Source organism: Sorex araneus, chromosome 9 (genome assembly GCF_027595985.1).
Source record: "Sorex araneus isolate mSorAra2 chromosome 9, mSorAra2.pri, whole genome shotgun sequence".
NCBI classification, from domain to species: domain Eukaryota; kingdom Metazoa; phylum Chordata; class Mammalia; order Eulipotyphla; family Soricidae; genus Sorex; species Sorex araneus.
In genome coordinates, this window is record NC_073310.1 from 64,812,136 (window position 1) to 64,828,282 (window position 16,147).

Genomic DNA, 16,147 nt, shown 5'->3' on the forward strand with positions numbered 1-16,147 from the left:
CTCCAGCCCCTCTAGGTCCTCCTCCTAAGTCCCTGCCGGCCCTCCAAGACCCCAGGGAGTCCCGAGCAGAGACCCCCACCCACGTTCACAATGCTGCAAGAGAGAACCCGTTCGCCTTGCAGGCAGCAGCTGGTGAAGCCCACCCTCGGAGGTGACACACAAGGGCCTGCCACGGCAGGGGGTGCTGGTGCAGAGGCAGAGAACTCTGGCGGCAAACCATCAACGGGCCAGCCTGTCCGGGCCCCGGTGAGGACGTGGCCGGCACATGCCCTCCACAGCGGGGGCCTCTCTCTCTGCAGCCCCCCTCCTCGCACCCCTAGAAGCAGCCTCAATGCAGCTCTCACACACAGAAACCGCTCCCCCGCCCCCCGGCAGTCATTTTCAAAAGTTTGGACCCGAACTCACCCCGTCACTGGCCACACCAAGAGGCAACCCCGAGTCCCTCTTCTGATGAAACTTCTCTGGAGAAAACGGGAGGGGCTCGCACGCACCCTGGCCCCAAGACTGGTCCCGGGCAGGCCTGGGTTCCATGCCAGGCGGAAAGGAAGTGTGGCCGGGGGTGCCCGTGGTGGGGGAGGGGCGCTGCAGGTTTGGGAGGGAGGGAGGAAAAGTGACTGGTGGCCAGGCCGCAGTGCAGGACGCCAGCGACCCTGGAGCCGTCCGGATCTGGGGGTGAGGAGCAGCGCGAGGAGGGAACACCAGGCGGGCGGGAGGGGAAGGTGCGCACACGTTTACCCGAGGAAACACCTCCTCTTCCCAGCCTAATCAACACCTCCAGAAACCCCCGCGGACGGCCGGGTGCTGCCAGGCGCAGCGGCAGACGCCGATGCCCGCCGCATGCAGGTCACAGCGAGGGACGCGACTCGAACTTCAGGCTGGGGACCCGCCTGCCGCCGGCTCCCTCGCAGCCTCCGACCTTGGCGGGGCGAGCCCGGGGCGCGGGGCCAGCGCGCGCGGCGGCGGCGCGCGGCTGGGGGGAAGGGGACCCCCGCCCAGGTGAGGCCCGCGCCCCGGCCCACGTGTCCCTCCCCACTGCGAGCTGGCCCGGTTGCCGGCGCGCGGGTGTCAGCTCGGAGGGGCAGGCGCTGCCCCCGTGACCGCGGCTCTGGCCAGCCCACGCGGGGAGTCCACGCAGCCGGCCGGTCACCGGAGCCCCCCGCCCCGCGCGGCCCGCGTGGGAGCGACGAGGCAGCCGGGAGGCGCCCCCCAGCGCGCGTGGGCAGCCCCGAGTGCCCCCGTGCCCGCGCCCAGGGAGGCAGCCGCGGCCGGGCTGGCCGCCCCCGGCCCCCGCGGCCACCTCCACCCCGTCCAGCCCGGGTGTGTGTGTGGCGGGGGGCACTTACGTTCCCAGGGTCTCCTTGAACTCGAAGATCTTCTTGATGTCCTCGGCTTGCTTCTTCCAGGACGCGCTGCTCTCGCCGTTCTCCCGGGCCATGGCAGCGGGGGGCGCGCGGGGCCGGGGGCGCACGGGCGCGGGGCGCGGGGCGCGGGGGGCGCTGCCTCGCCCGCAGTTTCCTCTTTCGCTCTCGCCGCCCGCCCTGCCCGGCTCCGCCGTGGGCTCGGCTCGGGCACAGACTTCCTGCCGCCGCCGCCAGCCTCACTTTCTGCTACTTTGTGGGCCTCCCTCGCCGCGCTCCGCCGCCCGCCCGCGTCCTCCCCCCTCCCCCTCCTCCCCCTCCTCCCCCTCCGCCCGCGGGCTCCCCGCCCTCCCCCGCCCGCGCGCCGCCGCCCTCGGGGATGTCCTGCCGCCCGGGCCGCGGGGCCACCGCGCGGGGCCACCGGGCCACGCTCCCGGCCGCCGCCACGCGCGCGCGCGCCCCGAGCCGCGGCCGAGGCAGGTGCGGCGCGGGCAGGTGCGGGTGCGGGGCGCGTGCGCGCAGGCGCGCCCCGAGGTTCCCCCCAGCGCGGCCCCTTCGGGTGAAGCCGGCCGAGGGTTTTCCTCCCCGGCGGCGAGAGGGGGCGCCGGAGCCAGGCGCCCGGATGCGGGGTGCGGGCGGGGGCGCCTTCCCCGCGGCCCGGCCTGCGGCCCGAGCATCCCGGCGCGCCGGGCGGGGGCCGTTGTCATGGCGACCGGAGGCGGCGGGGATGCGGGCGCAGGTGGGCGTCGACTCGAGCCGGGCGGCCGGCGGCTGGCGCGGGGCGGCCGCTCCCGGCGCGGCTCGGCGGCGGCGGGCCCGGTTCGCATTGCACCAAAATCGGCCCTGGCGCGCGTCGTCTCCGGCCGCGGGGGGAGGCGGCCTGGCGGCCTCGGGCACCGGGACGCGCGGACGTGCCAAGCCGCTGCCGTCCGCTGCCCCTCGGGACCTGACCCCGCCGGGGCGCTTGCTTGGGCCGGGACGGCGCTTGGCACAGGCTCCGGCGGCCTCTGACAGGTGCCCGCACCCTCCTCACCCCTGCCCGCCGGCCTGGTAGGGTACCCAGGCGGCACGCATACCTGGCAGCGCCCCTTACCAGAGCCCGTGAGAGACACGCGGGAGTTCCCCTCTGGCCTCGTGGCCGCCCTGCCCGCGCCCACCCATCAGAGGGCAGCGCGCCTGCAGGCTCGGAAAGTTGCCCACTCGCTTAGGCCTCCCAGCTGAGCTGGGTAAGGAGTCTGTCTTCTGCTTGGTGACATGTCCCGTTTGGGGGGCTGTTCCAACACGCAGCACCTGGACCCTAAGCCGAGTCCTCACCTCCTTCCTGTCCCCAGGAGTCAGGGGAACCTGGTGCCCCCCGCAGCCCCCGACTGTCCCCGAGACGCTGTACACCCGCGCTCCGGGCTGAGTGGAGGAGAGGATTCTACTCGGCTCTTAGAAACCCACCCTCAAGACTGATGGCTCAGAGCCCCCCTCACAGGGTGCAAAAACAGCGCCCCATCCTGTAGTATAGCTGTTGCCCACGTGCAGAGCAAACAGCACCCCATTCTATACCCTGAGGCCAGAGCAGGTAGGACAGATCTGCCTTGCACCCAAGCAACCCTGATTCAACCCCCCAACAACCCATCTGATCCCCCAAGTCTGCCAGGTGAGATCCCTGAGCACAGAGCCAGGAGTAAGCCCTGAGCACCACCGGGATATATTTGCACATGTGAGCCCCTCACCACCACCCACCACCCGCTAAAGTAGCAGAGCACAGCCCTAGCCTGCGCCCCCCCTTCCTGGCCCCCAAGCCCTGCCCGACAGGGCAGGAACTAAACCTTCAGGCCTCCACACTGCTGACAACGGCCTCAATCTTTAAATATCAGACAACATGGGGCTGGAGCAATATACACTGGGTAGGGCGTTTGCCTTGCACGCAACCGACCTGGGTTCAATTCCCAGCATCCCATATGGTCCCCTGAGCACTGTCAGGGGTAATTCCTGAGTGCATGAGCCAGGAGTAACCCCTGAGCATCGCCGGGTGTGACCCAAAAAGCAAAAAAAAAAAACAAAAACCGGACAACAGAAATATGTCGGAAGCACTCTGGAAGGTCAGGGGACAGGAAGCTAGGGCCCACTCTCCCAGCACCTCCTCCCTTCTGCTTCTCTCTCCTCCTCCCCGTCCCTTATCCTGCTCCTCCCCCTCTGCCCAGTGCTTCCTCAATTCTTCGTCCTTGAACTTAAGTTCCGCTACCACTCAGCACACCCGTTCTCCCTCTCAGCTTCTGCCCCCAAATTGAAGAAGTGCTCGCGGTGGTTTTGTAAGAGCTGGAAGGGGTGAAAGGACAGGGAGGAAGGCCTGGAGGTCCCCGAGGACAGGGCGCGGGTGCCCCGCAGTCATCTGCTTGCGGCCCCTGTTCTCAAAAGAAACGCAACAAAATTAAAACATCGACTCTGGCGGGCTGGGCGGGAGTGCTGAGGAGCTGGCTCCCTTCCCCGCCGCTTGCAGTGGTGTGCGTTCCGCGTCACCCTGCTTTATCAACTCGCCCCGGCTGGGCCTGGCCTGGTGAAAAGACGCAAAACATTTCATGAGGAATTGAGAAGAAATGGGCCCCGTGGCCCACAGGAGGAGGTAGGAATGCCAAAGACACGCTCTGTGCAGCGGGAGGAAGCTTGCTCTCCCGGGCTGGACGCCGTGCAGAATAGAAGACCCTCACCCTGAAATCACAGAGGTGCCCACTCTGGAAACCGCCGATGGGGCACAGCACTCGGCTCCCTAAGCTTCCAGCTGGAAGTGGCCCACCTCGACTCTGTCCACTTGAAAGACCTTGTTGGACATTTCCCCAAAAACTGACTCCTGACTTCCCCCAAAACTGACTCCTGACTTCCCCCAAAACTGACTCATTCCCCGGGTGATGGCCGGTCCACCCACGCCCATTTTTGAGCACTCGGTCAGAAGCTGCTGCTCCCTGGACTTCCTGACAGCCCCGCCAGGCATTCTGGGCTACTCAAGTTTAGATGCCAAGTCTTGACATTTCCTGAAAGCCCAAAGATTTTCTTTACAGGGCCCAAAGAAGAGGTACATTTTTTTTTCTTTTTGGGTCACACCTAGCGATGCACAGGGATTACTCCTGGCTCATGCACTCAGGCAACCATATGGGATGCTGGGAATCGAACCCGGGTCGACTGCGTGCAAGGCAAACGCCCTACCCACTGTGCTATCGCTCCAGTCCCAAGAAGAGGTACTTTTAAAACCCATCAGGGGAGCCGGCGTAATTGCACAGCAGGGTGGGCATTTGCCTTGCACGTGGCCGACCCGGGTTCGATCCCCGACATCCCATACAACCCCCTGAGCACCACCAGGAATAATTCCTGAGTGCAGAGCCAGTAGTAACCCCTGAGCAATGCTGGGTGTGACCCCCCCACCTCAAAAAGGGAAAATAGCATCAGGAAAGAGTTAATTCTTTTAACAGTCATCAAACATTCCTCCAACCAACCCACCTGCTGATCCTTCATCAGGTTCCCTTGGCCCAGACTCAGCACCAGGCAGATGGTGTGGGAGAAACAAACAATATCTTAAGCAATGCATAGATTAGATTTGAAATTCTCTCACTTACCTCTCTTCAGCCTTGAGTGCTTAAAGAGATAAACCAAGGAGGCAAACTGGACTAGCAGAAAGAACTCAGTCCAGAAGTGAAACAAAAGAGGGAAGAGAATAGTGGGAGAAGTCAAATGGAAATGAACAAAAGGTAGCTAGAAAATGATATGAAAGATGAATGACGTTTAGTAGAGGCATAAATGTTTTTCCTTATGGATAATGGGGCATAAAATAATAAGACAAAAATATTCTAAGATATTATTCAAGAAAACTTTCCTCAAATGAAGACTACATATTGAAGGGATGTGTCTTATACCATAAAGTATATCAACTTACAGTAATACTGATTTCCTGGTACAGGGCATGCAGGAAGGTATTTCCTTCTCTTGCAGCTGATCCTGGCTCAGTCTCTGGGGCCACATAAGATCCCCCAAGCCCCACCAGGAGTGACCCTGGGCACTGTGAAATCTGGACCAGAAACTGAAACAGAAAATTCATGAATGATCAATATGGATCCCAGTGGAAGTACTTATCTCCAAAAAAGAACCTTCTGGATTTCTCAGAAAAAAAAAAAAATCATGTGTTTTGGAGGTTGTGGGTGGGTGAAGAAATGTGTCAGCTGGTTACAAACTTCTGTAGCCCAGCCAGAGATCAAAAGTGTTGATCACGTCCCCAAGGGGAGAAACCGCCAGGTAGCCATTTTCTCATTGTCGACATCCAGGAAACTGGTGTCACTGAGCAGGCCCTGTCCTAGTTCTTTACCGTACTTACTGGTAGGAAATAGCTGTATTCCCTCTTAGAGCGGAGGAGGACATGCCTTGGAGCAGCGGGAGCCGGTGGTGTGGCAGGACGAACGCCCGCCCCAGCCCATCAGCCCGTCGCACTCAGACCTGGGCCGGCGGGTCCCGAGAAGCCGCGGTAGCAGGGTAAGCAGGCAGACGTGGTCCAAGGCCACCTCGTGCGAAGGCCCCTTAGTGTCTGCTCCTGGGGCTGCAGCCTTGGCCTGTGCTGGCACTCGGCCTCCACTGTGGCACCATCTCCCCGGCTGGCATCATCTTTCCAATAAAAGGCAGTGGCTGGAGGTGGGGCCGATGCTCAGAACTGAAATGGGAACCCAACAACTGCTAAGCGTTCACACGACCTGGTGTTTCTGGGTTTGCTTTCTGGGACTCCCCTCCCCACATCGAGCACAGCCCTTGAAACGCTCCTTGGTGTCCGGTGCCTGGCCACTCCCCCAACAACCCAGGCCTGAAACCCGCCAAGGCCCTTTTCTGACATTTACCCTTATCGGGACTCTCCTTCCACAGCTGATGGTGGAACTATGGGCGTGTCGGTTCACATTAGCATCGAGAGTCTGTTCTTCACGTACGGAAGTGCATGGGGGCACTCAGAAAAGCAAACAGTGCAGCATGGCGCTGGGTCTTCAGCGGGGAACCAGGACTAGAAACAAACTGGGGCCGAGTGATAGTACAGCGGGTCGGGCACTCACCTCGCATGCAGCGAACCTGGGTCAGTCCCCAGCATCACGGAGGCTCCCCTGAGCACCACCTGGAGTGATCCCCAAACGGAGAGCAAGAGCAAGAGTAAGCCCTGAGCACTGCCAGGTGTGGCCCAAAAAACAAACCGATGGGACTGGTTGCCCAGAGATGCCAGCAGGTTGTGGCTATCGACTATTGAACTTTGCCGTGTATCCAAATCCTTTGAGGGAGCTCCCGGCCGCCGTGTTTATGAGGATGCTCCTTGCGTCAGCAGAGCCAGCCTGAGCGCCTGAGCCCCAAAGGTGGGACATTGCCCAAGACCTCCCAAAAAAATCTTTCCAGAATCTTCACCTGCGATGATGAGCAATGAACTGAAAGATGGGACCCTGAGTTGACTGGGAGATGATCTTTCTTCCACGGTCGCTTTCCGAACCACAGACATCTTGAAGTACCAGTTACTAATTTCGAAGCTTAGACATCAGTCTTAAAAAAAGAGCCACCCTCGAATTCCTACTTCCAGCACGTTGAGAAAAATGGGTGTCTGACCTTGGCCGGGTCCCTCGGTTTCTAAGTGCTTTAGATTCTCTGCGAGGTGCTTGTTGTGCTTGTCCTTGGCGGTCCGTGCTTTGGGGACCACAGCCAACAGCGTGTGGGGCTTTCCCCAGCAAGGCGGCGGGGATTGCTCCCAGAGGTCCTGGCGCACCACGTGCTGGGAGCAAGCTCAGGGGTCCCACCTGCAGATCACGTACCCCGGCCCCTGGCCCCGTCTCCGCTGCAGCCCAGCTGAACTTGCCCTTTGCACAGAAAAGCGAATGAAGCACATATTCCACCACAGAGACGCCCAGAGTGTACAGGACGAAAACCGCGTGTACACAAATAGCGAAAACTAACGTGTCTGGGGATGTGGCTCAGCGGTAGAGCACTCGCCCACGCCGTGCCCCGGCCACGTGACCGAGCTCCACGCTGCAGAGGGGCCCGAGGGAGTCACTGCGGAGCGGGGCCTCAGCCTCAGTTCTCTGGCCACAGAGCATGTCCAGGTGCCCGAGCACTCAGGCGCCGGGGTTGCCCCGCCACACGGAGAGACCTTCCTGCACAGAGGCGGGTTGTTGCTACGCCCACGGGCGCACAGAGAAAAGGATATCGTGGAAGCAATGGAAGAAGTAAAAACATATGGCCCGGGAATAAGCTCGGTGTAAAAGAAACACAGACCCGAGGGAAGCTGGAAAAACGAACGGGTGCGAGTCGAGGAGTGTCGCTCAGCGGAGCGGGGAGGGACGCTAGACCAAGGTCCTCCCTGGGAGCCCCACGTAAAGTGTGTGTCCAAGCTCCCACGGCCCTGGCAGTCCAGGGTGAACAGAGCAGCTCCCCACCCTGTGGCCGCGCCCCTATGGCCTCAGGAGACCCACAGACGGTGTGTGGCCCCCGGCACTCCCGGGCCTACAGGGGGATTCACATCAGCGCCGGAGAAAACTGCACTTTCGCTGCCTTCTTCCTGACCTCAGCTGCCACGGGTCTCGATTCCTTCCTTCCTTCCTTCCTTCCTTCCTTCCTTCCTTCCTTCCTTCCTTCCTTCCTTCCTTCCTTCCTTCCTTCCTTCCTTCCTTCCTCCCTCCCTCCCTCCCCTCCCTCCCTCCTCCCTCCCTCCCTCCCTCCCTCCCTCCCTCCCTCATCCCTCCCTCCCTCCTTCCTTTCTTTTCTTGCCCACACTCCATTACTCCTGGCTCTGCACTCAGCAAATACTCCTGGTGGTGCTCGGGGGACCATATGAGATCCCAGGGATCAAACCGAGGTCAGCCGAGTGCCAGGCAAACGCCCTCCCCACTGTGCTATCTCTCCAGCCCTGGATTTCAACGTCTAATCTCTAAGGAAATTCGACATGAGGGAACAAGTCCTGAGGACGTGCCAAGGGGAGCCTTGGCGCCCACGCTCACATGCCGCTGCGGGAGACAGTCTCACCGAATCTGATCTCCCTCCAAACCCGTGTCGGTGGCAAGCGGGCGGGGCCTCGCCAGCCGCCGGGTGGCACGAGGGCATCAGCGGGGCTGGCGAGAGCTGTGGGCTGCCCAAGCTTCTGCCCTTGTGCTCTGAAAGGGGAAAAGCAAGAGAAGAACCCAGCAGAGCGCGCGGGCAGGGTGCCCAGCCCAGCTCGGGGAAGGGGCACGTGGCCGGCTTCAGCGGCTCGTGAAGACGGGGCACAGCCAGGGGGGCTGCCCTGTCAGATGCCCAGCTCTCATCTGGGCGGTAGCGGCGATTCCAGGCAATTTCCAGTCCTGCCTTTCAAACGAGGGTAACATCTGGGACGGATGAGATAACGTCTGCGGGGCGCGCTGGACGCGGTGGAAGGAAGACGGCAGAGAAGCGCCAGGTATTAATAGGAGGCGGCCTTGTTCTTGGTCGCGGCCACATCTGCCTCTGCATCTCTGTCCGCACTGTAAAGTGAACGGTTTATAAGGAAAAACACATGTCCCACCCGAGCCCCCGCCCACAGGACTCCCACGGAGTCTGCAGCTGACGAGAGGTGTGAATAATCCGGTAATGTCACTAGTGTCCAGCTGTTCTGGAATGTTCTGGTTTCCGGCTGACAGAAACTTGCCTATCAGCAGGGGTGGTGCCACGTCCTCCCCTGGCACCCTGGGCACTGTGGGTATCAGATCAAACTGAGCCTGACTATCACAGGAACTCAGGGAGCTTTTAGATTCAAAGAAAGGTCCTGTATATGGAACCCGACAGTTTCACAAAAGTAAATGACTTAGAGATCTTCCTTCCTTCCTTCCTTCCTTCCTTCCTTCCTTCCTTCCTTCCTTCCTTCCTTCCTTCCTTCCTTCCTTCCTCCCTCCCTCCCTCCCTCCCTCCCTCCCTCCCTCCTCCCCTCCCTCCCTCCCTTCCTTTCTCTCTCCCTATGGTAGTAGCAGGTGTCAGACCCACAAGACATTGCTCTTTACCACTGAGCCACATCCCCTGCCTGACTTGTAGCTTTTAAACTTTTTTAAAAGATGGAGGGGGGTGGGCAGGAAGTTGTGGGAGCTCTGGGTTCAGTCCCCAAGACCACAGAGTCCCCTAAGCACCATCAGGAGTGACCCCTGAGCACAGAGCTGGGAGTAGTCATGATCACCGGGTGTGGCCCAACCACCTCCCCCAAAACAATTACTGCCCTTGGCCAGAGAGACAGTACAGTGGGGAGGGCACTTGCCTTGCTGGAGGCTGACCGGGTTTGATCCCCGATACTGCATATGGTCCCTTAAGTCCCGCCTGAGCACAGAGCCAGGAGCAAGCCCTGGGCACCGCCAGGTTTGGACTCACAACCCTCAGCCTATCTGAAACCTGAAACCGGGGTGTTATCTTCGTGTGCAATCAAAGGTGCGTGCACGGTGACCACTGACCTCAACCAACGGTTTCAGGAAGGATGTTTCACCACCCCACCCTGGACACTAACGGTCCTAAGGAAAGATCTGGATTGGGCCAGGGCAATAGTACAGTGAGGAGGGCGTTTGCCTTGCACACAGTGAGGGGTTTGACCCCCAGCACCCATATGGTCCCCCGAGCACTGCTAGGAGTGATTCCTGAGTGCAGAGCCAGGAGTCAGCCCTGAGCATCGCCAGGTGTGACCCTCCCCCACCCACAAAAAAAAGAGCTTGAGAAGGCAAGAAGGCAGGGGGGACTTTGGCTGACAGAGCACCCCCCCCCCACACACACACACACACAAACCCCTCGTCCCTGGAGGGGCCTCTGGGTCTCAGACTCGGCTCTGGGGCCCCTCCCAGCCCCGCGGCCAACAAGGCAGCCGCCTGCTGGACCCGCCAGAAACAACACTGGAAATGGCTTATTTTTACCCCAGGCTCTGTCATCCATCACTCCTGAAAAACTGAGAGACGGGTTTTGGCCGGCCACCCGCGGGCTAGTCAGGATCAGCAGTTCAGCCTTCCGCCCGCCTCGTTTCACCTCCGCACGGTGGCCTTCCTCCCCTGTCCTCCCACGGTGGCCTTCCTCCCGCGTCCTCCCACGGTGGCCTTCCTCCCGCGTCCTCGCACGGTGGCCTTCCTCCCGCGTCCTCCCACGGTGGCCTTCCTCCCCTGTCCTCCCACGGTGGCCTTCCTCCCCTGTCCTCGCACGGTGGCCTTCCTCCCGTGTCCTCCCACGGTGGCCTTCCTCCCCTGTCCTCGCACGGTGGCCTTCCTCCCGCGTCCTCGCACGGTGGCCTTCCTCCCGCGTCCTCGCACGGTGGCCTTCCTCCCGTGTCCTCCCATGGTGGCCTTCCCCCCCTGTCCTCGCACGGTGGCATCTTCCATCCCCACATCCCGGCGCCGGTGGCCAGCATCCCTCAGTAGTGTGAACCTGGGACCATCTCCCCACCGACACCATGACGCGCCTCTGGGACCCCTGGCTTCCCGCCGCGGCCACCCGTGCGAGGGGGGTTCCACACAGCTTCCCTCCGCACACCCACCGGCCACACCGCGGGTCGGCCAAGGCCCTTCCCTGCGCGCCCGAGTGCATTTCCCCAGCGAGCCTCCAGCCTGCTCCGTTCCTCACGCCGGCTGGCCCCCCCGGTTCCTGAAACCCCTTCAACTCCTCCCGTGTGGCCACCTGCTTGGAGCTTGTGGCAGCCAGAGCGAGGGATCGGGGGACCCAGACTGGCAGTGCCTGGCCCTCAGTTTCCACCCGAAACCCCGGCTGCCTCCTCTTCCTGCTGACCTTTCCTCCAGCCAACGGCAGCCTCCCTCCCCCTCCCACACCCCCTCTTCTCCGTCCTCCTCACGGCTTTTTCCTCCTTCTGTTTTCAGAGTATTTCGGACAGGCACGGACAGGGAGGCCTCGAGTCAAGGCCTTCCAGCCAGATGCAGGAGCCACGGGCCACAGGGCCTCTGCACAAGCCGCTCCTGGAATGGGGAACTTGGGTGCAAGTGAAGGCTAGACCTGGACCCCGGCATCTCTCTCCCCTCTCCGCCGTGACCCCAGGCCTCCCACGCAAAGCCAGTGTGGGTAAGCAGAGGCAGAAGCCAGGTTTGAACCCCGAGCCCAGGCCCGGCTCCATGTCTAGACAGCCCTGAGTAGCAGGTGCCGGGTCCTGCTGTGCCTGGCGGGGGCGGGGCGGGGTCTCAGCCCGTCATACTCCGCAGTCTGTGCCTCTCACGTAGGTGCCCCTCCGTGCCCCCCCACCCCTACCTCTTTCCCAAGGGGGGCGTCAAGCCTTGGTGCTCAGCTGCGACTCTGACAGGCCTGGGCGCCCCTCTCGGTGCCCACTCAGCACCCCGGCTCTGTATCGGAAGAGAAGGACCCCCTCCCCAGGGCTCCGGCTGCCCCCACTGCAGGGCCCGGGCCGTGCTCCTATGTGGCTGGAGTCCCCTCAGGTCCCCCTACAGATCCCAGCCGAGGGCCCAGGGCCCCTCTCTGCTCCCCCGACAGCTCCCAGCCGCGGGCCGGGGGTCCCCTCTGCTCCCCCCACAGCTCCCAGATCCCGGCCCCCCGCTGCTCCGCGGCTGACTCAGCTATTCCCGCGCCCCTGGAGGAGGCTGAAGTTCCAGGTTTTCTGGTTTGAAAATAAATTGGCAGAAATCTGCCGCTGCCAATGCCGCCCTCCTGCCCCAGGCAGCTGGGTCCCAGTGGGAGGCCTCTTAGCAACCGAGCTCAAATCAAATATTTGGGCGTCTGGACACATTCTGATCGGAATGAGCTCATGTACCAAAGCTCCTCTCCCTCACCCGGGGCAGGAGCGCGGGGCAGGGGGGCTGTGTGTGTGGGGTGGGGCTGGCGGCCGGGACTCTGAAGGCCCCGTGGAGCCGCCCGGGTCCAGCCCTGTGCCCGGCTGGCAGCAGAGGCCCTGGCACAGGCCCTGAGCACCTCTGCCCGCAGGAAGCCCGGCGTGGGGCCGGGGTGGGCCCAGGAATACGGGGGAGGCCCCGGGCCACACCCGGTGCTGCAAAAATAAATACAAAGTTTTCATCTGGTCTGGCCCATGCCGTGCTCTGACCACAATGAGGACACTGGGGCTGGGGCAGTGCAGACGTGGACGAGCCCCACGCCAGCCTCTTCACAGAGCCCCCAGAGCCGGGGCAGTGTCAGCCCCCGCACCCCCGAGTCCTTTACCACAGCCCCGGGGCAAACACAGCTACCTCCCAAGAAACACAGACCCTAGTGGCCCCCATGACTCAGGGCCCCTGACGGCCCCCAGGGGGCCACAGGCACCTCCCGGCAGGAGAGGCCCATTCGAGGCGCTCTGCCCCTCTCCAGCTGTGTGGCCTCCGGCAGGTTTCGGAGCCTCTCTGATCCTCCAGGGAACGGAAGCCTGAGCAGGTGCTGCTGCGCCGAGCTGGGTCGGGGGCAGGAGGTGCTGGTCGCCGGGAAGCACCACCACAGAGCTCGCGCCTGCGAGAAGGAGCCCCGGGTTGGACCCCGGCACCTGGAGCACTGCCAGGGGAGCCCTGAGCACCTTCCCGCAGGTGCCAAGTGTCCAGACAGCAGTGAGGTTTCGAGAAACGGCTGCGAAGCAGCGAGCGGGTGGCGGAAGTGACCGCCCTGGAGCCCTCACCCCACACCGCTGGTCAGTCTGCGAAAAGCAAACTGGGCCCCGGAGGTCGCTGGGGCCAGGAGCACTTTCCGGCGGAGCTCAATCCCTGGCGTTCTTTGTTCGTCTACCCAGCACCCCGGGAGGTGGTCCTGAGGGTCCCCAGCACTTCGCGACCAGCCCCAAACAGTGACCTGCCCAGCCCAACTGGTTGAGTTTGTCCAGACTGCCCGGACCCCCTGAACCCTGCGTGGGGGAGGGGTCATCTCCACCAAAAAAAAAAAAAGCAGCTGAGAGAAGTAAGCTCTGTCCACGGGTGCTCAGAGCCCTCTGCGAGCCACCGCCCACACTGGGAGCTGGGCCCAGGGCAGGAGGGGCCTGGGCAGCCTCTGACGGTGGACACGTCCTGCTGGCCCACTCCAGGCAGCTCAGGATCCGCATCCCGTTGCTCATCAATTTGCTTGAGCGGGCACCAGTAACGTCTCCATTGTGAGGCTTGTTACTGTTTTTGGCATATCCAATACTCCACGGGGAGCTTGCCAGGCTCTGCCGTGTGGGCGGGATACTCTCGGCAGCTTGCCGGGCTCTCCGAGAGAGGTGGAGGAATCGAACCCGGGTCAGCCGCGTGCCAGGCAAACGCCCTCCCTGCTGTGCTATCACTCCGGCCCTACCACAGTTTGTGTTTGATTGGCAACTAGAAACTGTCACAAATGCTTCAAAGGGGCTGGTGGAAACCCACAGATGAAGAGGAGGGTCACTGAGGCGCAGACCAGCTGGAGGGCACACTGTCCGTGCAGCAGCCTGACACCCCACGGTCCCCTGAGCACAGAGCTGGGAGCAGCCCCTGAGCACTGCTGGGCGTGCACCACCAACCCCGCGGGAAGCAGGGCAAGGAATGACAGAGCCTGCGGCCAGGCAGCAGCGGGAGGTGACGGGGCGAGAGAGACGGCACTGCCCTGCCCGGAAGGAGAGCGGGCCCGGGAGACGGTGCCCAGGCCGGCACAGTGCTCGCATGCAGGGGGGTGGCGTGCCTTTGATCTGAGCCCCCAGGTGCCCCAAACAAAGTTTAAGACGGGTAAGAACTCTGAGGGGGGACCCCGAGTCCCCAGCTGCAGGACCCTCGGCTCCTCCCCGGCAGTGCTCAGACACCCGAGCCGCCGGCCACACCCCCGTCAGGGCCCTGCCCGTGAGCACTGGACACGCGTGCAGAGTGGCCGGCTGCTGGCCGCAGCAGAGCCGAGATGCCCCCCGGCTACTGGCTGTGACCACGAGAGCGGGCTGGGGCCTCCCCCTCCTCCTCCGTCATTCCCGACTCCCCCGGGGTCAGGCAGCCCGGGGCGCCCTCGGCCGGGGAGAAGCCCGGGGCTGGGCCTGTCCTGGCTTTCTCGTTTGCAGTGCCAGGGAGGGAGCCTCTACCCTGACCTTCCAGCCTCAGCGCCGGGTGGCGCACACCTGCTCTCACTTACAAGGGCGGCACAAAGAGCGGTTGGCGGGCAGAGCACTGGCACGGCGGGCAGGAGAGACTCCGGAGCACAGAGCCAGGAGTAACCACTGGACATCGCCAGTGTGACCCAAAATAATAAATGATCTTTAAAAAAGTGTGTTTACAGCAGGGTGAGCACCGACTTGCATGTGTTCAACCTGGGTTCAAGCCCTAACACCTCCGGGTGCGACCCCAAAACAAGCCCCTAAGGCCTGTTTGCGCCGTCACTCTCCGGCTGGGGCCAAGCACGCACCTAGAGTGGATTCCGGAACCAGTACGGGGGCGAGCAGGCCCTCGGCAGGATCACCTGACCCTTGCGGGGAGGGTCGGGTGGGCGGGAGTCGGGCCAAAGGAACGGCCTTCCATGGGAAGCGCGGCGTGTCCGCACGAGGGGCCCTGTTGCCAACTCGCCCTCGCCAAAAGGCACTCGAGGGCCGGGCCGGCAGAAGCCAGTCCCTGGGAGGGGGGCCCGCACCGGGGACAGCTCAGATGGCGCCTCGGTACCAGTACCGGAGAGGAGACGAGCCAGGTCTGGGCTCCCCCCCAGCCACGGGCCGCCGGCAGTTCCGGATGGGCACAGGGAGGCGGGGAGGCTGCTCCGGGCAGCAGGAGGTGGGCCGTGTGCGGGACGCCGGGCTCGGGACTCAGCCTGACCCCGAGAGTGCGGGCTGCCTCTCCGCATCTCCCGCTCCGCCCTCAGCACGGCAGCAGCTCCGGGCGGTCTGGGAGCCAGAGACCGTTACGGCTCACTGCGGCGTCTTTCTTTACAGCATCCCTCTCCAGACGGGACGAGGGAATCCGCGTCCACGACACATCCATCACGCGCGTCTCTCCGAGACACTACTCCGTTCCCTAGACATGCCATCACACCGTGAAGGATGGCCCTCGACAGAGCATCTACGGGGCCTGGAATTTTTCATTATGACAAATAATGCTGCAATGCACAAGCCGGCGTATAAATATTATTCTGCCCCTCTCAGAGCACTTCTAGAGATGAAATTATTAGAGCAGAGAGTATACATATTTTTAGGACTCTAGATATATATTGACAAATTATTTTTTAAAAGGATCTTACCAATTTACACATTTATCTGCAGTGCATGAAAGGGCTTGTTTTTCTGCAGCTGTTCCCTAGTGTTAAGTATTCATAGTTTAATCTTTGTTAATTTGAAAACTGAATCACAGAATTGCCTCTAAATAGTCATTTTTATTTATCATGCACTTGAATTTTTTTTTACATGTATTTTTCAACCGTGTGTATTTTGATCATTTCTTCTGTTGGTACAAAAATGTTGAGTAATAAAGCGTTCCTTAAGTTCTTCATATGTTTGATTGCTGTTTGTTACTGCTGTTTGGATTCTGCTCGCTGTTTTGATTTAAAAATTGTATTTTATACAATTCAATCTATTTATTTTTTCCCTTAAAAATTATTCAGGGGCTGGAGTAATAGTGCAGGGGAAGGTGTTTGCCTTGCACTCAGGCAACCTGGCTTTGATCCTTGGCGTCCCTTGTGGTCCCTGGAGCACTGCCAGGGGTAATTTCTGAGTGCAGAGCCAGGAGGAACCCCTGAACCTCGCCGGTGTGACCAAAAAAACCCCACAAATAAATAGCACTAGCTAAATAAATAAATAAGAATCATTAGTTGTTTTTTTTCACCATCTCCTTTTCTGCCCTGAGATCACTTACATTTTCTCGGGGTTTTTTAAAAATAGTCTCATCCTGACACTCCACTCGTCCATCTGGAGTTTGTCT

General features: G+C 61.4%; 2 protein-coding genes across 2 annotated transcripts in view; one reads left to right on the forward strand and one right to left on the reverse strand.

Annotated features, from left to right (window-relative positions):
• CAMK1D (calcium/calmodulin dependent protein kinase ID) overlaps nt 1-1,647 on the reverse strand; it is a 172,427-nt gene extending 170,780 nt beyond the window's left edge. The window contains exon 1 of the mRNA XM_055147579.1: nt 1,344-1,647. Coding sequence (XP_055003554.1) covers nt 1,344-1,435 — 92 coding nt within the window. The 5' untranslated portion in view covers nt 1,436-1,647. The remainder of the gene's footprint in view (nt 1-1,343) is intronic.
• LOC129398800 (translation initiation factor IF-2-like) lies at nt 1,434-15,251 on the forward strand. The gene is made up of 3 exons (XM_055117886.1): nt 1,434-1,838; nt 11,192-11,390; nt 15,166-15,251. The coding sequence occupies exons 1-3, from the start codon at nt 1,434-1,436 to the stop codon at nt 15,249-15,251; spliced, it is 690 nt and encodes a 229-aa protein (XP_054973861.1).
• Nucleotides 15,252-16,147: the final 896 nt, after the last annotated feature.